Below are 22,351 nucleotides of genomic sequence, written 5' to 3' on the forward strand. Positions count from 1 at the left end.
AAGAGAGAAAAAGACTGTCTAGTTTCCTGCAAACTAAAAGCACATTTCTTTCCATTAAAGGAAAAAAAGGAGATAAATAAACTACATTTTAATTTTAGTGCATGACTCTTATTATCATCTTCTTAATAACATGGTTTAATGATGTTGGATGTTTTGGGAGGAGGTGACCATTGCTAATAAAGTGCCAAGGACATGCTGACAATATACAAAAATATTTATTCATCTGCAAAATTATTAATAGTATAATACATGGAAGTAATCTAATATTTGTTTTAGAAAAAATGTGTCACATTATTTAGTCTGTTAAGTGACCTATAAATAGGCCAGCACATACACCATCTTGAATGAAAGGGGAGCCATCAGCTCAAGAATTACTTAAATATTATTATCTCTAATCATTGTGATAATAGTGATAGTACTTCACATTTTTATTATACTTGACAGGTTACATTATTTAATCTACACAACAACTCAGTGAAATAAAGAGGTCAGTTTATGAACAACAAAGTTGAACTGTGGTCATTGAAGAGTTTGGGACTTAGATTTAGCAAAGAGATAGCTATCCACCTCTAGATGAGCAGCTCGCTCTTTCCATGGCTGGTAATAATACATAGATCCTTTAAGGATTTTCTGTAGGATTTGCATTATAATCCAATTACAGGATCCAAGACAATTGATTGAAACTTTTCATTAAAAAACTGTCACTATGATGGAACATATTAGATTAGCCATAGTCTCATGAGTTCAGAAACATCATTTCAGCTCCCATGAGGACTATGATGACTGATTATCTTTTTAATACCATTAGGCAATTGAGATTTTAGTAGATAATATATTATACCCAGAAGAAAGTTTAAGCTAACCACCTTACCTGCTCTTGAATCTAAATCCAGCAAAGGGACTCTAACTGCCATCCTTCTCTTAGCATGCTTATCTCATAGAGCAATATTATCTTTGCACAAAACAAGATCATAAAATAAATCTATCAAGGTAAGGAAGAGTCATCAAGATTGCACAAATTCATGTACAGTGAAATTTATTAAGAGTTGATACCTATGTCACAGAATTTTCTTTCCTCAATCAATAAATGAGCAAAGAGACTTCTCTGATAGTGGTCTAGTGGTTAGAAATAGATGCCCTCACCGGTGTGGCCCAGGTTTGTTTCCTGGTCAGGGAAGCCTTTCCTCTTGGGGCTTTCCTGGTGGCTCAGATGGTAAAGAATCTGCCTGCAGTACAGGAGACCCGGGTTCGATTCTGGATCAGGAAGATCCCCTGGAGAAGGGAATAGCAACCCACACCAGTATTCTTGCCTGGAGAATCCCATGGACAGAGGAGGCTGGTGGTCTACAGTTGCAAAGAGTTGGACACGACTGAGCGAGCAACATGGGCAGTCCAGTGGTTAAGCATCTGAGCTCCATTACAGATGCACAGATTCTGTCCCTGGTCAGGGAACTGAGAGCCTCAATGTCACTTGGGGTGCCCAAAAAATAAATGAAAACAAATATTAGAAATAAATATAACACAATATTGTTAATCAGCTATACCCCACTACAAAGTAAAAAGATTTTTGAAATATATAAGTAAATAAATAAATGAGTGAATGAGACAGACAAAAATGCCTGTCTTCAATAACCTGATATTCTAGTTTGGGGAGAGTGCTATGCTTAGTCACTCAGTTGTGTCCAACACTTTCTGACCCCATGGACTATAGCCTGCCAGGCTCCTCTGTCCATGGGGATTTTCCAGGCAAGAATACTGTAGTGGGTTGCCCTGCCCTTCTCCAGAGGATCTTCCCAGCCCAGGGATCGAACCCAGGTATCCAGCATTACAGGCGGATTCTTTACTGTCTGAACCATGCAATTAAAAAGATCTATGGTGGTGGTTTAGTGGCTAAGTCATGTCTGACTCTTTGCAACCCCATGGACTGTAGCCTTCCAGGCTCCTCTGTCCATGGGATTTTCCAGACAAGAATACTGGAGTGGGTTGCCATTTCCTTCTCCAGGGGATCTTCCCCACCCAGAGACAACCTGGGCCTCCTGCATTGCAGGTGAATTCTTTACCAACTGAGCTACCAGAGAAGCCCCCAAAAGATCAATAAATGTGTATACTAGAACATCCTATGAAGGAAAATAGAGCTGGGAAGAGTATAAAGGAATACTGTAAAGAAGACCACTGAGGGAAAAGAGTACCTATGAACCACATAAACGGTAAAAAGTGGAAATCCCTTTAGGAGGAAATATAATACATAAGAAAGAAAATATTGCCAAAATGCCTATTTTTCTTAGAGGCATATCATGATGTTTTTAATACTTACATGGAAAGCATCATCTTCTGAATTTCAATCCTGAACTAGGAAAGCACTTCCAATTGGTAAACAAATATTATTTTACTTGTGGTTTTATTACAGGCTTGCCATTTTTGTTTTTCTTTAACAGGAAAGATTGTCATTGACGGGATAGACATTTCCAAACTGCCACTGCACACACTACGTTCTAGGCTTTCAATCATTCTGCAGGATCCCATACTCTTCAGCGGTTCTATTCGGTAGGTGATGTCTTCAACAGAAACTCATGTACCTCAGTATTTATCCTTTGGCTCATAGGAGGGTTTTACTCAGAGTTGCTTTTCAGGTAGGTGTGAAAGGTGGTCACCGGGATGATGAGGTCAAGTCAAAGTTTGGATTGAGACAATTAGAATGGCTGAATTAACCTAAAGAAGCCCATCCTTTGTTGTTGTTGTTGCTCAGCTGTTCTGCTGCTGCTGCTAAGTCGCTTCAGTCATGTCCGACTCTGTGCGACCCCATAGATGGCAGCCCACCAGGCTTCCCCGTCCCTGGGATTCTCCAGGCAGGAACACTGGAGTGGGTTGTCATTTCTTTCTCCAATGCATGAAAGTGAAAAGTGAAAGTGAAGTCGCTCAGTCGTGTCCGACTCTTAGCGACCCCATGGACTGCAGCCCACCAGGCTCCTCCATCCATGGGATTTTCCAGGCAAGAGTACTGGAGTGGGGTGCCATTGTTCATTCATGTCTAACTCTTTGTGACCTCATGGACTGCAGCATGCTAGGCTTCCCTGTCCTTCACCATCTCCTGGAGTTTGCTCAAACTCATGCCCATCTTTTGTGTCCTCCCAAAAGTTCATCTCTTCTGTTCAACTCCACAAACACCACCCTCCCCTCTCTACTTGGGGACAGTGATTCTTGACAGACATTTCTGAGGTGTCTACCTTACAGATGTCCTGCCTGTCTCTTGTGTGTCTGGCTTGGGCTCAACAGATACTAAGTTTGGTAAATACCTTGATTCTCTTCCACCCCTCACAATTTTTCTTTCCACCCAAATTGCTCTGAAGAAGCTGCCACATTCTTCTCCATGCCTGGTTTGCAGTTTCTCATGAAAGAAAAGAAAGAGAATGGAGGTATCTATTCTTCACTGAGTCCTCATAGCACTGCTCTAGTGTTTATATTATTGTCCCCATTTTACAGATGAGGATTTTGAATCTCAGAGAAGCTGTGGCTTAGCCAAGTGCATACACTTAGTTGGTGGTAGAACTGCCATTCCGAATAAAGTTTGTCTGACTCGAGAGTCCACTGTTACTGTCCATCAGATCATGTCTATCAATCCATCCAGTCTCTTTTCTCTCTTGTTCCCCTAATCCATCTACTTCATTGCAAAGTATGTGTCACCTTTTACTAAATATTCCTTGTCTCAAAGAGAAAATGTATGAAGATTGTTCAATATTTAATTGTAAAATTGTTGTAATTTAGTTGCTAAATTCTGTCCGACTCTTTGTGACCTCATGGACTGTAACACTCCAGGCTCCTTTGTCCTCCACTATCTCCCAGAGTTTTCTCAAATTCTAGTCCATTGAGTTGGTGATGCCATCCAACTATTTCATCCTCTGCCGCCCTCTTCTCCTTTTGCCTGCAATCTTTCCAGCATCAGGGTCTTTTCCGCTGAGTCAGCTCTTCACATCAGGTGACCAAAGTATTGAAGCTTCAGCTTCAGTCCTTCCAATGAATATTCAGGGTTGATTTCTTTTAGGATTGACTGGTTTGAGCTCCTTGCAGTCCAAGGGAGTCTTCTCCAACACCATAGTTCAAAAGCATCAATTCTTCAGTGCTCAGCCTTCTTCATAGTCCAACACTCACATCCATACATGACCACTGGAAAAACCATAGCCTTGACTAGATGGACCTTTGTTGGCAAAGCAATGTCTCTGCTTTTCAATGTGGTATCTAGGTTGGTCATAACTTTTCTTCCAAGGAGTAAGCATCTTTTAAATTCATGGCTACAGTCACCATCTGCAGTGATTTTGGAGCCCCCCCAAAATAGTCTGACACTGTTTCCACTGTTCCCCGTGAAGTGATGGAACCAGATGCCATGATCTTCTTTTTCTGAATGTTGAGCTTGGAGCCAACTTTTTCACTCTCCTCTTTCACTTTCATCAAGAGGCTTTTTGGTTCCTCTTCACTTTCTGTCATAAGGGTGGTATCATCTGCATATCTGAGGTTATTGATATTTCTCCCAGCAATCTTGATTCCAGCTTGTGCTTCTTCCAGCCCAGCGTTTCTCATGATGTACTCCGCAAATGTCCAGTTCTAACTGTTGCTTCCTGACCTGCATATAGATTTCTCAAGAGGCAGGTCAGGTGCTCTGGTATTCCCATTTCTGTCAGAATTTTCCACAGCTTAGTGTGATCCACACAGTCAAAGGCTTTGTAATTGTCAATAAAACAGAAATAGATGTTTTTCTGGAACTCTTTTGCTTTTTCCATGATCCAGCGGATGTTGGCAATTTGATCTCTGATTCCTCTGCCTTTTCTAAAATCAGCTTGAACATATGGAAGTTCATGGTTCACATATTGCTGAAACCTGGCTTGGAGAATTTTGAGCATTACTTGACTAGCATGTGAGATGAGTGCTATTGTGTGGTAGTTTGAGAATTCTTTGGCATTGCCTTTCTTTGGGATTGGAATGAAAACTGACATTTTCCAGTCCTGTGGCCACTGCTGAGTTTTCCAAATTTGCTGGCATATTGAGTGCAGCAATTTCACAGCATCATCTTTCAGGATTTGAAATACCTCAACTGGAATTCCATCACCTCCACTAGCTTTGTTCGTAGTGATGCTTTCTAAGGCCCACTTGACTACACATTCCAGGATGTCTGGCTCTAGGTGAGTGATCACACCATCATGATTATCTGGGTCGTGAAGATCTTTTTTGTACAGTTCTTCCATGTATTCTTGCCACCTCTTCTTAATATCTTCTGCTTCTGTTAGGTCCAGACCATTTCTGTCCTTTATCAAGCCTATCTTTGTATGAAATGTTCCCTTGGTGTCTTTAATTTTCTTGAAGAGATCTCTAGTCTTTCTCATTCTGTTCTTTTCCTCTATTTCTTTGCACTGATCACTGAGGAAGGCTTTCTTATCTCTTCTTGCTATTCTTTGGAACTCTGCATTCAGACGCTTATATCTTTCCTTTTCTCCTTTGCTTTTGGCTTCTCTTCTTTTCTCAGCTATTTGTAAGGCCTCCTCAGACAGCCATTTTGCTTTTTTGCATTTCTTTTCCATGGGGATGGTCTTGATCCCTGTCTCCTGTACAATGTCATGAACCTCATTCCATAGTTCATCAGGCACTCTATCTATCAGATCTAGTCCTTTAAATCTATTTCTCACTTCCACTGTATAATCATAAGGGATTTGATTTAGGTCATACCTGAATGGTCTAGTGGTTTTCCCTACTTTCTTCAATTTAAGTCTGAATTTGGTAATAAGGAGTTCATGATCTGAGCCACAGTCACCTCCCGGTCTTGTTTTTGTTGACTGTATACAGCTTCTCCATCTTTGGCTGCATAGAATATAATCAATCTGATTTCGGCAGAAGAAGATGTTTTTCTTGAATTCCCTTGCTTTCTCTATAATCCAGCGGATGTTTACAATTTGATCTCTGATTCCTCTGCTTTTTCTAAATCTAGCTTGTACATCTGGAAGTTCTCAGTTCATGTACTGTCAAAGCCTAGCTTGAAGGATTTTGAACATTACCTTGCTGGCATATGAAGTGAGCACAATTGTATAGAAGTGTGAACATTCTTTTGCATTGTTTTTCTTTGGGATTGGACTGAAAACTGACCTTTTCCAGTCCTGTGGTCATTGCTGAGTTTTCCAAATTTGCTAGCATATTGAGTGTAGCATTTTCACAGCATCATCTTCTAGGATTTGAAATAGCTCAGCTGGAATTCCATCACCTCCACTAGCTTTGTTCATAGTAATGCTTCCTAAGGCCCACTTAATTTCACACTCCAGGATGTCTGGCTCCAGGTGAGTGACCACACCTTAGTGGTTATCTGAGTCACTAAGAATTTTTTTTTATAAAGTTCTTCTGCATATTCTTGCCACCTTTTCTTAATTTCTTCTGCTTCTGTTGGGTCCATGCCATTTCTGTCCTTTATTGTGTCCCCCTTTGCATGAAATGTTCCCTTGGTATCTCTAATTTTCTTGAAGAGATCTCTAGTCTTTCCCATTCTATTGTTTTCCTTTATTTGCATTATTCACTTAAAAATGCTTCTTTATCTCTGCTTGCTGTTCTTTGGAACTCAGCATTCAGTTAAGTATATCTTCCCCTTTCTCATTTTCCTTTTATTTCTCTTCATTTCTCAGCTATTTGTAAGGCCTCCTCAGACAACCATTTTGCCTTGCATTTTTATCTTGGGGATGATTTGGTCACTGCCTCCTGTACAGTGTTACAAACCTCTGTTCTGTAGTTCTTCAGGCACTCTGTCTACCAGATCTAATCTCTTGAATCTCTTTGTCACCTGCACTATAAAATCATAAGGGATTTGATTTAGGTCATACCTAAATGGAAAAGGCCATGGCACCCCACTCCAGTACTCCTGCCTGGAAAATCCCATGGATGGAGGAGCCTGGTAGGCTGCAGTCCATGAGGTAGCTAAGAATCGGACACGACTGACCGACTTCACTTTGACTTTTCACTTTCATGCATTGGAGAAGGAAATGGCAACCCACTCCAGTATTCTTGCCTGGAGAACCCCAGGGATGGGGGAGCCTGGTGGGCTGCCGTCTATGGGGTCGCACAGAGTCAGACACGACTGAAGTGACTTAGCAGTAGCAGCAGCATACCTAAATGGTCTAGCATTTTTCCCTGAAGAAGTGAGTGAAGTGAGTGAAAGTCACTCAGTTGTGTCCGACTCTTTGCAATGCCATGGACTACACAGTCTGTGGGATTCTCCAGGCCAGAATACTGGAGTGGTAGCCTTTCCCTTCTCCAGGGGATCTTCCCAACCCAGGAATCAAACCGGGGTCTCCTGCATTACAGGCAGATTCTTTACCAACTGAGCTATCATGAAGACTTTCTTCAATTTAAGCCTGAATTTTGCAATAAGGAGTTCATGATCTGAGCCGCATTGTAAAATTACTTCAGTTAAAACTTCTAGGTGTACCAGATTATTTAGCAATATGATAGAAATCTCTATCTCTGAATATATTTATTATGAATACTGTTACTGTGGTTGATACTGCATAACTCATCTGAAATAGCACTGTATATTTCCATATAGATTTACATATTTAACATTAGTTCTGTGGGGATAATTAGCTAGATACTATTCAAGTTACATTGAACGTAATATGATTTACTTTACTCTGTCCAAGTCTCTAGGTCCATCAGTGTCTCTGGAAGTGACACAACTTCGCTCCTTTTTATGACTGAGTAATATTCCATTGAGTATATGTGCCACATGTTCTTTATCCATTTCTTTGTTGATGGACCTTTAGATTGCTTCCACATTCTGGATATTGTAAATAGTCCTGCAGTGAACATTGGGGTGCATGTATCTTTGGGAATTACGATTTTTCTCTACTCAGTTCTCTGTGGTGACCTAAATGGGAAGTTAATCTGAAAAAGAAGGAATATATACATATACATATAGTTAATTCACTTTGCAGAATCTAACAACATTGTAAAGCAACTATACTCCAGTAAAATTTTTTTTAAATAAATTTAAGAATATTCAGGCATAAAGTGAATGCCTGCTCTATCCTAAGCACTGTTGTAGATCCTGAGCATACAGCAATAACCAAAACAAATAGGATTTCCGTCTTTAGGGAAGAACGGCAATAAGCAAGCATACATTAAACAGTCATTTTTAAAATTTATTCATTAACTGATTTTTTTTTCCCTACAGATTTAATTTAGATCCGGAATGCAAATGCACGGATGACAGACTCTGGGAAGCTCTTGAAATTGCTCAGTTGAAGAACATGGTCAAATCCCTACCAGGAGGTCTAGGTATATTTTCTCAATGATGCATTAATATCTTTTCTATCAGCAATGAATTCTACATATCTACATTTTATTCTAGAATCGCATAGTTCTAGCACTAAATCCTTATATTTATTTTTGTTTATTTTTGGCTGTGCTGAGTTTCTGTTTCTGCACAGACTTTTCTGTAGTTGTGGCAAGTGGGTGCTATTCGCTAGTTGTGGTTCTCCAGCTTCTCATTGCAGTGGCTTCTCTTGTGGAGTACAGACCTTAGAGTGTGAGGACTTCGGTAGCCACAGCTCCCAGGCTCTAGAGCACAGACTCAGCGGTTGTGCACATGGGCTTAGTTGCTCCATGGCATATGGAATCTTTCTAGATCCCTGATATGAATTCAATCCCAGAGATAGCTTCAGTTCAGTTCAGTCACCCAGACGTGTCTGACTCTTTGTGACCCCATTGACCACAGTAGGCCAGGCCTCCCTGTCCATCACCAACTCCCAGAGTCTACTCAAACTCATGTCTATTGAGTCGGTGATGCCATCCAACAATCTCATCCTCTGTCATCCCCTTCTCCTCCTGCCTTCAATCTTTCCCAGCAGCCAGGTCTTTTCCAGTGAGTCAGCTCTTCGCATGAGGTGGCCAAAGTACTGGAGTTTCAGCTTCAGCATCAGTCCTTCCAATGAACACCCAGGACTGATCTCCTTTAGGATGGACTGGTTGGATCTCCTTGCAGTCCAAGGGACTCACAAGAGTCTTCTCCAACACCACAGTTCAAAAGCATCAATTCTTCGGTGCTCAGCTTTCTTCACAGTCCAACTCTCACATCCATACATGACTACTGGAAAAAGCATAGCCTTGACTAGATGGACCTTTGTTGGCAAAGTAATGTTTCTGCTTTTTAATATTCTGTCTAGGATGGTCATAACTTTCCTTCCAAGGAGTAAGCATCTTTTAATTTCATGGCGCAGTCACCATCTGCAATGATTTTAGAGCCCCCCCAAAATAAAGTCAGCCACTGTTTCCACTGTTTCCCCATCTATTTACCATGTAGTGTAATTTCTGGTAAATAATTGATAACAAAATCAAAAGAACAACATGAATAATGAAAGAAAAACATGATTAATGAAACAAGGGAGAGTTCATGATATAGTCTTTCATTCATTAAAGTGAACATCTGTAGTTTTGGACTTCTTTTTCCTTAAAGTCTAAACTCATTTAAGAAAGCATCAGAAAGATAATGGTTGATATTCTAATTTTAATGCTTAATGTGCATTGCCAAATTTATTGTATTGTTGCCATCTAATTTATCAACCTACAGAATAAATTATATTTATTTATTAGCTTATTTGGGAAGTGGGGCCTACTCAAAAACAATACCTTTTATGATTATAATTCAGTCCGAGGGAAAAGACATCCCACAAACAAAGTGGAGACAGCATATCTTCAAGGATAGTTTTACTGACCTTGCCAGTGTCAGACAACGGGAATAATTCCAGAGGTCTGGATGAACTTTCCCATAATAATTTTTGATGTCTCCTCTGGAAAATCCAGCAAGCACTTGAAAAATTGAAAAGTCTACTTGAGATAATGCTTGTAGACCTTTATCCCCTGGTGATTTTCAGACTCTGCCCTTCCCCCATTAGTACTTGAAAAGATAATTATATCTATATAGTTTTTCTCACCAATATGAGACCTGCATGTACCTGTTTTGAATTGTGAGCATAGTATTTGGGAATTATGGGACAGTGTAAGCAGCAAGGAATTATATTTATACTCTGCATGTTGTTTATGCTCATTGTTTTAATAAAGATTTCATCAATGGTTTGATAATGATCTGGTTCAGACCAGCTCTAGTGAAGAACATTCATCATTTCCTGCTTCCTTTTTATTTATTATATACATTAAAATTTGGAGGATAGATGCATAGCCCCCAAGCATGAGAAATTATAAGAATTTGAAGCAGTGAGACAATAATCAATAGAAATTGCCCCTCGGAGCCCTACTACAGTGTGTTTGAATCCTAATAAAATAGATCATTTTGGAAATAGAATTTAAGCTAAACTCACAGAAGTAGTTTATAAAATGTGGTTGAAAACCAAAAAAAGGAAACTATAATGAGGACGTAACCCACTTATCCATGCAACAAGGTTTTCTTTTCAGCTACTATGTCAGATGCTCAGTGATAAGTACTGGGGATTCATTAATAAGTCACTTCCCTGGTGGCTCAGATGGTAAAGCGTCTGCCTACAACGTGGGAGACCTGGGTTCGATCCCTGGTCGGGAAGATACTCTGGAGAAGGAAATGGCGACCCACTCCAGTATTCTTGCCTGGAAAATCCCATGGACAGAGGAGCCTGGTAGACTACAGTCCATGGGGTTGCAAAGAGTCGGACATGACTGAGCGACTAAACTAACCTAAAACTACTGACTTGGAGCTTAGAGTCCAAGGGGACGATATAATGGAAAGAGAATAGGTATTGGAATTGAGAATATTTTGTTTCTCACTAAGCTCTAGTACCAGTTAGCTATGTCATCCTGGGCAAATCACTTCATTTCTCTAGGCCTTGGATAATTGCATCAGATAATTAAATCATCTTGAAGGTCTTCCAGTCTTTAAAATGTTTAACAATATTTCATGTCCTACTATAAGGAGACAATTTACCACCTATTGTCAAACATAAGATGGCCCAGGATCATCTTCATTTTCCCCAAGTTCCTCTTTGCTTTTTCCAAAATGAAATCCTTGCACCAGTACAAAGTGATATCAATAGGTTTTTATAGGACATAATGTGTTTTCCACTATGTTGCCTAAGGAAAATGTTAATATCATTTCTTTAGTGAAGTCTTTGCTTTTTTTTAATTTAGACGCAGTTGTCACTGAAGGTGGGGAGAATTTTAGCGTTGGACAGAGACAGCTGTTCTGCCTTGCCAGGGCCTTTGTCCGCAAAAGCAGTATTCTCATCATGGATGAAGCAACGGCTTCCATCGACATGGCCACAGTGAGTGCATCATCTAAGTTGCTTTCAATTGATAGGTCGAAGAAATGCGTGCAAAAATTACAATTTATTTTTCCTGACTGGGTTCTGAATATCCTTGGGACTATTGTTTTCAGTGTCTTCTCAGCTCCCTCATTGATCAACCAGTGGTATATAGCACATTGAGAATTTCCATAAAGGAGACCTGACTCTTGTTTTAAAGAAGCTCCTGTTGTCCAATAAGCATCATATAAATTTGCCATCACTTTTTGATTAATCCTCACGAGAGTAAAATTCCAGGGCTCAGCTGATGAGACTGTACTGTATTCAGGTATTCAGGTGTGTTGCCGTGGAAGTTCTAAAATGAAGTATGCAAATCACTGTTTAATAGAATCTATTGATAATCAAAACCAATCATCTTCTAATGCAATTTGAAGAGGGATTCACTAAAATTAATACCGGCTAGAATTAATAATGGCCCTGTCAATGTATTGATGGTAATAAGGCAGAAACTTTGCCTTTTGAAAGAGAGCATTTAAAAGTGTCAAATAAGGGGAGGGATAAATTAGGAGTTTAGGATTAACATATACACACTACTATATATAAAACAGATAATCAAAAAGGACCTACTGTATAGCACAGGGAACTCTACTCAGTATTCTGTAATAACCTAAAAAGGGAAAAAAATCTGAAAAAGAATGGATATATGTATATGCATAACTGAATCACTTAGCTGTATACTTGAAAACTAACACAACATTACAAATCAACTGTACTCCAATATAAAATGAAAATTAAAATTTTTTAAAGTATCAAATATGTCCAAGGATCTGTTTGGAAGGTTGTGACTGAGTGGGGAAAATGTCACATTGAACTGCAAATGTTATGAGCTATCTATTAATGTTCTTATAAAATGAACTTGATATTAAAAGTTTGGCATCAGAAAGGACAAAAAAAAATCTTATTTCTTTTCTTCCTGTATACTTTAGATTGAGTAAAACTATCCAAAAAGGTGAAACAGCTTCAAGATTATTAAGAACCAGTTATATATGGAGATGTTAATTTGATATAATTTCTTTGTATTCCTGTTGTTTTTGTTCAGTCACTAAGTTGTGTCCGACTCTTTGTGATCCCATGAACTGCAGCACACCAGGCTTCCCTGTCCTTCTTTGTATTAAGTAAGACTAATTAGTTAAACTGGGCTTCCCCCGGTGGCTCAGTGGTAAAGAATCCGCCTGCAATGAAGAAACAAAAGACATGCGGGTTTGATCCCTGGGTAGAGAAGATCCCCTGGAGGAGAAAATGGCAACCCACTCCAGTATTCTTGCCTGGAAAATCGCATGGACAGAAGGAGATTGGTGGGCTACAGCCCATAGAGTTGCAAAGAATCAGACTGAGCGACCGAGCATGGAGTGCAATCAGTTAAAATATCTGTACGAAGTTATATATCTTCTCCAAGTTAAGATAATTTAAAGCAATGAAGTTGTTTCTAATGAAGCCATTTCACTAAATGTAACTACATTAAAATTAGTATTAATTACTAAGTTCTTATAATATTGGGAGTTATTATAAGGATAGTACTGCCTCAATAGAAATGAGAGAGAGAGAAAAGGGGAGAATAAGAATGAATTAATTGGCAATAAGCCATGTGATTGGAAGAAATAACAACTTCACATAAAGATTTAGGTAATTGAGACTTTTTATTGAGGAGAGAGGAAGAATCTTTACCCCTGATATCTTTTAAAATATAACAACAATTTAAGGCTGAGCACTGAAGAATTAATGTTTTCAAACTGTGGTGCTGGAGAAAACTCTTGAGAGTCCCTTGGACAACAAGGACATCAAATCAGTCAATCCTAAAGGAAATCACCCCTGAATATTCATTGGAAGGACTGATGCTGAAGCTCAATATTTTGGCCACCTGATGCGAAGAGCCAAGTCACTGGAAAAGACCCCAATGCTGGGAAAGATGGAGGGCAAGAGGAGGAGGGGACAACAGAACATGAGATAGTTTAATGGCATCACTGACTCAATAAACATGAGTTTGAGCAAACTCAGGGAGATAGTGAAGGACAGGAAGCCTGGCATGCTGCAGTTCATGGGGTCACAGAGTCAGATGTGACTTGGCAACTGAACAACAACAATGGTTTGTGGTGGGAATAAAAATAGTTCCTGCCAGGAATGTACTTTTATGGGTCAGAATCCAAAATTTTGGCATGTATTTTATTTTCTCCTTTTCTGACCCTAAACTTAACACTGTTTTAGGGTTATATTGGTTTTGAACACATCTTTTTTTGTGGCATAACCTTAAGTGAGCATTTCCCCACCCATTTGGTTTCATTTTCCTGGCAATAGATCTATCAGTCATTCCTAGTTGATCAACCGAGTTTTCTTTGCATTTTGAAGACACTACAGAACCCAGCCTGAGTTCCCTGATGGGCACTGTTCCCTGTTAGACCATCTGCAGAAGACAGGAGTGAGAATTCTCAGAAGAGATTGGGCATGTTGAAGCATTGTTCTTGGGGACAAAATACTTTGGCAACAGAAAGGAGTCCAGAGAAAATTCAGACTCTATTTATTTTTTGGCAGGAAAACATTTTGCAGAAAGTGGTCATGACAGCTTTTGCAGATCGCACCGTTGTTACAATAGCTGTAAGTATAGGAGACAGTGTTGATTTACTCCTCTTTGGTTGCTGTTTGAAGATTCAGTATTATTTATTTGGGGGCAATTAAAAGTATACTTATGTTGAATCATATATTTCTCTGCTAATATTTCTGTATCTGTGAAAAAAAAAAAATGTTATGCTTTGAATGCCATTACAACTGTTTTTTCTCCCAAGCTGTCTGCTCTACCTTCCTCTCCTAGTTTACAATGAAAGAGCATTATAAATTTCAGAATTCCAGCAGGTCATGGCCTGTACTGTTTCACTAGATACAGACGGTAGTTCATATGGGATGATTCATTTTTGAATAATTGAATTGTCTGATGATCAATTTCAGAAGCAAAATTCATCGTTTTGATTGCTGATACTATTTACACTTAATTTCTGTGTTCCTGTTTACTCAGCTGTTTGCAAAAAGAAGGCTGTGAGATACCAGCAGATACTTTCTCTGATTTTTAGATAGCTCCAATCAAACTGAAAACTTGCTTAAGTGTTTGTAATGCCCGTTACAAGTTACTACAAACAGGCCATGGTTTTATCTCTGCCTCTTTGCAGATGGATGGGTTCTTACTGATAGGCTTACAATTTAACAAAACTCTTTTTAAAATGAGTTGCTTGGACATTTCCCTCCTGCTGATTCTCTTCTCTTTTCCATTTTTCTTTTCTTTCCAGCACCGTGTCTCTTCTATTTTGGATGCAGGCCTTGTTTTAGTCTTATCTGAGGGTATATTAGTAGAGTGTGATACTGTTCCAAACTTGCTTGCTCTCAAGAATGGCCTCTTTTCCACTTTGGTGATGACCAACAAGTAAAGATCAGGAGCTACCCTGCCAAGTATCCCATTCTCTGGTAGTTATCTTAGCCACCTCCCCCTCAGTAAGGCAAGAAGAATGCAGATTAAAGGGGAGGGATGGGGGGAGGGAACTAACTACAAGGAGTTATTATACAAATCAGTTCAACTGGGTTCTTCTGTTGCGCTCAATACAAATGAGGCATTTGCATATATTTTCAAATGTATCAATGCACCAGAGAGAGTGGTCTGGCAGAAAGTGGCCTTGACAGCTTTTGCAGACCACACCATTGTTACAATAGCTGTAAGTATGCGAGAAAACCTGTACCCAGATTTACCTCTGTCCTAAAGACCAATTTCACTGTCCCTTGGAGTTGTTCTGTAACTGTCCTTAAAGTACCGAACACATGTCCCCTATCTGCCCTGAAGAAAGCATCGCTCAATAATTACTTAAGTTTTTAACAGTTGAGTCATAGGAGTTATGTGTGAAGTGCTTGCTTGTGCTTCTGGTTTTGTGAATGATGCATGGGCGAAAGTATATCCTTGGGACTTCCCTGGTGGTCCAGTGGCTAAGACTCCATGCTCTGAATGCAGGGGACCCAGGTTCAATCTCCAGTCTGGGAACTTGATCCCATATTCTGCAACTAACAGTTTGCATGCCACAGCTAAAGACTTTGTGTTCTGCAATGAAGGTCAAAGATCTTGCCTGCTGCATCACAGACCCAGCGCAGCCAAACAAATAAATAAAAAAGAATATATTAAAAAAGAAAGAGCACCCTTTGAAGCGCAGCTTTCTCAAGGTAGCTGGAAACGATTCCCCATCAAGGCTCTGCTTCTGTAAACTGGGCCTAAGTAAAGAGATAGCATTTTCTTTCACTTTCCCAGTGAACTCTGTGATTCCTTCTGCCCTGGAGTTGCCTACAGGGAGACTTGAGAAAATCGGCTAACTTGAAAAACGATTTTATAACATTTTCAAGAATTTTCTCACTGGAAAGATGGGGAGAAAGAGCTTCTTGCTCCCTTTAAAAGGACAAGTTAAAAGGGGGAAAAGTAGAACCTTGCCTACTCTGAAGACTATTTTTCTCTGCTCTGCATGAAGCATGGTACTGATGGGTGGTCACATTTAGTTGACAGCTGGAAGATTTATTGAGCATAATTTTATATTTTCACCAAAAAATTATGTTATCTCACCTGATTTCTTCTTTTCTACATTCATTGAAAACTTTTCTGTTTACTTGTATGTCTTTTACCCATTGTTCATTTCAAGATCACCCAGTGTGGAGGTGGCCACCAGGATACCTAGAGCTCTTTCCCCAGACACAGAAAATTGTGGCAAAGGACCACATACTGTGGGACCAACTCCTTTTACCAGACTCATAAGAGGGAGAGCCAACTTGTGGTACATCCCTTGTATAATACTCCTCAACTCTGTTAAAATCTTCATCAGCTCTGTTGGGCTTTCCAGGTGGCTCAGTGGAAAAGAATCTACCTCCCAATGCAAGAGATGAGGGTTTGATTCCTGGGTTGGGAAGATCCCCTAGAGAAGGAAATGAGAACCCACTCCAGTATTCTTACGTGGGAAATCCTATGGACAGAGGAGCCTGGTGGGCACAGTCAATGGGGTTGCAAAGTAGTCATCACGACTTAGCAACTAAACAACAACAACTATTAAGAGTAATTGGAGCTTTGCTGGTGGTCCGTCGGTTAAGACACTGACTCTAAGGTAGGGGGCACAGGTTTGATCCCTGGTCAGGGAGCTGTGATCCCACACACTGTGTGGTGCAGCCAATAAATAAATACATGAATTTATTAAGAGTAACTATTTTTCCTTCCCTGATAAAAATTGTTCTGTTATTTTTGTTAACTGCCACTGAAAATTGTGGAATAACTTTAAAAAATAACTTTCTCAGGTTTCTAAAAAGAAGCCCTCATGCCCCAAAATAGTGAGTGGCATTTTTTAATGAAAGTAATCTATACTTCACTCTTGTTGAGGTTTATTTCTCTGGAGCATTTTGAACATTTCATCAACGCTATGGCAGTTGACACTTTGTCAAGCAGAAATTAATTTGGAGTAATGGAATAAACACCAGATATATTTACTTCTATAGGCCAAGTTTTTCAACATTTTTTAAAACAAGCATCATTTTAGAATATCAAGGCAATATTTATAATATCCTATTTATGGGTTTAGAAGCCAGATTTTTAAAAATATCTATGATATGGTTCTTGAAGAACTAATTCTTTGAAGGAAATGAACAGCGGATATGAAACAGCTCATTAAGTTTATTTTTTTCTAAATGCATGGAGATGCAAGGGGCTGTGGCCCTTTCTTAAAGATAAAAATTGTCCTTTAAAGTGTGATATCCCTAACTATATACCATTGTTCATCACTCAGTCGTGTCCAACCATTTGCAACCCAATGGATTATACCAGGCTCCTCTGTCCATGAAATTCTCCAGGCAAGAATACTGGAGTGGGTAGACTTCTCTGGGGGATCCTCCCCACTCAGGAATCAAACTCAGGTCTCCTGCATTGTAGGAAATTTCTTTACCATCTGAGCCACCAGGGAAGTCCATTAATTACCAGTATTTAGTGAATGATATAGATTTGTCTATGGATGTGGAAACTAGTGGTACATGTTCTAAGCTGGCATCTTTATCACAGTCCATATATGTGCTACTTTGCCCCTTAGTTATGAGTTCCAACCAGGACTGCTTGCTTCTCTGAAAGCATGAACACTGAGAATACCCCGTCTGCAGGTCCAGGGCAAGGGATAAGCTTTTGCTTTGGGGACGGCCCTAGGTTGAACTTTGGGTTGTTACTAACATACATTACTAAAACAAATGCCACCTGTTTATTTGTGCTTGTAAAATATGGCTCCTAAGAGATTTGAAACTACATGTGCCGCATATTTGTGGCTCACATTATATTTCTATTGGGCAGCACTTAGCAAGAGTAGCAAAAATGTTCACTGCAAAGACAAAGTGCTGAATTATTTTTACATGCATTATCTCATTTGATCCTCACCACCATTCCCCAGCCATCATTTTACTGATGTGAAAGTTAAGGCATACAAAAGTTAAGTTTGTTGCTCAAGATTGCACAGCTAACAGGTGGGAAAGCCAAAACATGAATCCATTCTGACTGACAGGTGAACAACCCTCTGAAGGACCAGATCCTCCCAACAAAACATCCTATGGCAGAGTGGAAGTAGCTCAGAAGCGAATAAGCCTGGTTTGGATGTTGATTCTGCTACTTACTATCTGTGTGATCTGATTTTGCTTTATTTATTATGAACTCCAGTGGTCTCCCCCATAAAGTGGAGAGATTAACACCCACATTTGTGGAATGTTCTGATGATTAACAAGTATGTGTGTGGAGTAGCTAATGTATAATATACATTCAGGAAGTGGTAATTTTTATTATGATTAATTACTAACACTAGAGCTTCTCTCCAAAAGGTACCATGTGGGAAGAGAAAATGACTGAGTGGGTAGCAGGGATCTCTAAAGACAAAAAGACAGCATGCCGACCTAAAGTCTTGGATAATACCTTCTAACACTGCATGTCAGAATGGACTTCCCCATATGGTTTTCTCAAAATTAAACCACCTCCCAGGGTTCTTCAAATTGTGTGTTATCCCAGAGAATGAGTTGACTCTACTAAAAAACTAATTTTAGTCTAGACTAAACTATAACCAAAATGGTTCACAGTGACTCTTCTAATCATTTAATTATTTGACAAACATTTATTATCCTATTCACAATTTCGTGAAAATGATGAAACTACTATATTAGGTACACTCAATTTAATACAGCCTATATAAGACCCAGCCATACTGGCTGGTGTTTAAAAGTATGTAAATAAATCATACTTTACATAAGAAAGAAAAAGAAGGGCTGTGCCCAAGATAAAGAAATGCCCTTGTATAAACAGTGAAATATGCATTTTCCATTGCTTTGGCTGGTTCCCTGAAATTTATAATGAATACATTTATTCTTTTCTCACTCACAGCATCGGGTTCACACTATTCTGACGGCAGACCTAGTTATTGTGATGAAGCGAGGGAATATTTTAGAATATGACACTCCAGAAAGCCTCTTGGCCCGGGAAGATGGAGTATTCGCTTCTTTTGTTCGAGCAGACATGTGACGGAATGTCTTAACACCATGCTTGTATTTAAAATAATGCTCTCATAACCTACTTAATGGATCATCAGCTTGGCCTTTGGAAAGTGGCATCTTAAACTTTTACACACTTTTGTGAAGTTTAATTGTTATGTTGTGGACTTTGTAATTAGTAAAAATATCACTGTACCAGTAAATATTGCATTTTCTATATTGACATTTCTTCTTCCTTTGTTCTGTTTGTTTTGCTTTGTTTCCCAATCTGTGGCTGCTTATTATGTTCATTACTGATGTTTTTCTAAAGATTAAGCCACATTACCTTTAAGAATAACCTTTAAGGTTGTATTAAAACAAGTAAGCTACTTTAAGTGGTAAATCAACCACTCTGCTTAAGTCTGGAAAATATCTCTCAAGCATAGAAGTTACAGTTAGCATTCAGTATTATTTTACTTTTATTTGTAAGAATATGTTTCCTTTTTGTTGATGTTTCTAGATATTATTGGAAGAAATTAAAAGGAGGACAGGTTTTCTAATCAGTTAGAAAATGAAACACTCAAATTCATTATTTACTGTCTGAGAATATGATCTGTATTCATTAACATTAATAATACTGATGTTTCTTATAAAAGTCTCTTTTTTTCATCTAAATTGTTTCTGGTTACCAAGACTAGAAGTTATTATTACCTTTATAATAACTCTGTAAATCTGAAACCTTCATTAGAATGATCATGATAATAAGAGTTTGAAAATTTGACAAATTATACCCAAGGTTCCATTTTTCCTCATCTAGTAAGAGGAGAGTTCTTAAGATATCAAGCATAATGGGCTTTTCCAGACTGAAGTTCAAAAATAATAAGGCTCAACCCTTCAGTGACAGATCACTACAGCTTTCCATGGTTTAATTAATCATTACATTTGTTCTTCCCTGGTTGTTCAGATGGTAACGTGTCTGCCTACAATGCGAGAGACCCGGGTTCGATCCCTGGGTCGGGAAGATCCCCTGGAGAAGGAAATGGCAACCCACTCCAGTACTCTTGCCTGGAAAACCCCATGGACGGAGGACCCTGGTAGGCTACAGACCATGAGGTCGCAAAGAGTCAAACACGACTGAGCGACTTTACTTTCACTTTCACTTTAGATGTGTTTATTATTCTCAAGGCCTAAAATTCCACATTATTCAAGACTGGAGAGCATAAGCAAGTGGCCTTATTTTCACAGGATTTATCTATACAAATATACATACATACATACATACATACATAAACATAGGTAGACATACATGTATATGTAAAACATTCTATTTCTAGGTGGAAGAATGTATATTTCTTTTAAACATTTATGCCCAGTGGTGTCACACAGGTACATATTTGTTCCTGCTCTAATTTTAATGTACATGTAAAGAGTGTATCAAAATTTTATTCTGAGTTTAATGTGCATATTCAAGGTGCGTCAAAATTTATCGGATATTAGTGTCATGCTTTCTTAAATGTAAATTAATAAATTGAAAAAATACTAAAAGTTACTTCCATTGTCATGCTAGCACCCAAAGATTTATACTGTAATTTTGTACCCATTTGTATCAATATTGATTTTCATGTCAAGGTCCATGTGCATTGTAAGACTTTTAAGAATTATAACTGATGGAAAAAGAGAATGTAAGTTCCCTTTCTATAGTTCCTGTGTTGTTTATTGTGTATTCATGCTTGGAAAATTTGTATACTTACTCATGCAGAACTTATGCCTGGGCCTTCCCCTGAATTTAGTCTTGATGTTTACCTAAAATAAGTTTCACAAGGATGGCCAAAAGTGTTCTATGTTACTTAGTGCAAACTGTCAACTCATCATATATATAAAACTTCATTAGGAGAAAAATCCTCTTATTCTTCCCTGAAAGTTAAACAGAACAGAATCAAGAACTGTTGATTTGATCTTGAAAATATTTTCTAAATGTTCCACCAATTTACTCAAAGTGTTTCTGGCATGCAAATGCTTTGTAAGGTTGAATTCACACCATGTTTTTTACCAAGTTATATATTTCAGTGTCACAGAGAAAGGGCTTCCCAGGTGGCAATAGTGGTAAAGAATCCACCTGCCTAAGCAGGAGACTTAAGAGATGCGGGTTCGATCCCTGGGTTGGGAAGACCCCCTGGAGGAGGGCATGGCAACCCACTCCAGTATTCTTACCTGGAGAATCCCATGGATAGAGGATCCTTGTGAGCCACGATCCATCAGGTCGCAAAAAGTCGGACACGACTGAAGCTTCTTAGTAACCACACTCATCAAGAGAAATGAGGATTTACCCACTGAAATAATCCCTCATGATATCTGTAAATATTCTACTGCTATCCAGGCAGTGTCAGCAGAAGCGTATCTAATTACACTAAACAGAAAATCACATTTACCATTTTTACAACCAAGTGATCACTGGTTTCCTCATAACTTGCAGTCACTTGAGTGTTTAATTGTTTACAAAACTAAATTGACTGAATAAAGTCAAGGAGGATCTCTTAAATTGTTTAATCATATATTGTGTTATATGTATGATCTATTGAATATGGAAATAACTAATCTTGAGATAATTTTTTTATTAAATAGGTATATATCTATAAAAGAAGACCAGCCTTTACTTAATCAAATTTCATGTCGCAGATTTTACATTTAATTAACCAAATCATTTTTACCAATTTTAATTCCTTCATATTTGTGAAAAGCAGTAAATACTTAAAGCTTTATATGCAAGAAGGTTACTGATATTGTTAAAAGAGAAACAAAAAACTTCTCTTAAAGGACTGTGCACCCTCTATTTTTAAGTGCTCCTTTCGGTCAATTTAAAAGTCAACTTCGCTCTAGATTAGATAGATAAGAGAAGATCCTGCTAAGTAACTGGGACCATGTCTGTGTGTCTTTGTGCCCTTGGCATATAATACAAGTACCTGAACCACAGCAGGCCCTAATCAGTATATTTGATTGGTCCATTGATTAATTTTACCACTAGCCGTGTGCCTGTAACTTTTCACTGTCTGTGTTGCATTTCTTCTACTATAAACATATGCTGCTTTGGTATTATATAATAAATTACTTTTTTTGCATACTTATTTAAAAAGGACAATTATTCTTTTACTTATAATACCATTGGGCATCAACCAGGACTGATCAATAGATGTAAATTAACACAGTTGACAAGACAGTACCTGATTATGCTTTGACAGTTTTGTTTCACACTTGTCACAGAGTCAGTTTTATATATAGGCTTTTGGGAAGTTTTCATCAAGTAGAACAACTATATCAATAAATTTTATTGCATTGCTAATTAAATAGTTGGATGTCTGGACTTTTCTCCAAGGTATATTGATTAGTTTTTATGGTTGTTTGCCAATATATGTTAAATGACTATTTTGTACTCCATTCTTTGGAGATCTGTGATTTATAATATTTTAATAATTCCCTAATTAACCCCTTATCCAAAGTTAAATGCAGTCTTCTAATCCTAGGCTTTGATAATAAGAAACTGTAGCCAAGAGGCT

General features: G+C 38.5%; 1 protein-coding gene across 1 annotated transcript in view; it reads left to right on the forward strand.

The window, feature by feature from the left end:
- ABCC9 (ATP binding cassette subfamily C member 9) overlaps positions 1-21,897 on the forward strand; it is a 159,194-nt gene extending 137,297 nt beyond the window's left edge. Inside the window, exons 35-39 of the mRNA XM_068970261.1 lie at positions 2,436-2,544; positions 8,198-8,301; positions 11,140-11,273; positions 13,839-13,901; positions 18,715-21,897. Coding sequence (XP_068826362.1) covers positions 2,436-2,544; positions 8,198-8,301; positions 11,140-11,273; positions 13,839-13,901; positions 18,715-18,852 — 548 coding nt within the window. The 3' untranslated portion in view covers positions 18,853-21,897. The remainder of the gene's footprint in view (positions 1-2,435; positions 2,545-8,197; positions 8,302-11,139; positions 11,274-13,838; positions 13,902-18,714) is intronic.
- The last annotated feature ends 454 nt before the right edge of the window (positions 21,898-22,351 follow it).

The sequence above is a fragment of the Capricornis sumatraensis genome, chromosome 4, assembly GCF_032405125.1.
Source record: "Capricornis sumatraensis isolate serow.1 chromosome 4, serow.2, whole genome shotgun sequence".
In the NCBI taxonomy this organism is placed as follows: domain Eukaryota; kingdom Metazoa; phylum Chordata; class Mammalia; order Artiodactyla; family Bovidae; genus Capricornis; species Capricornis sumatraensis.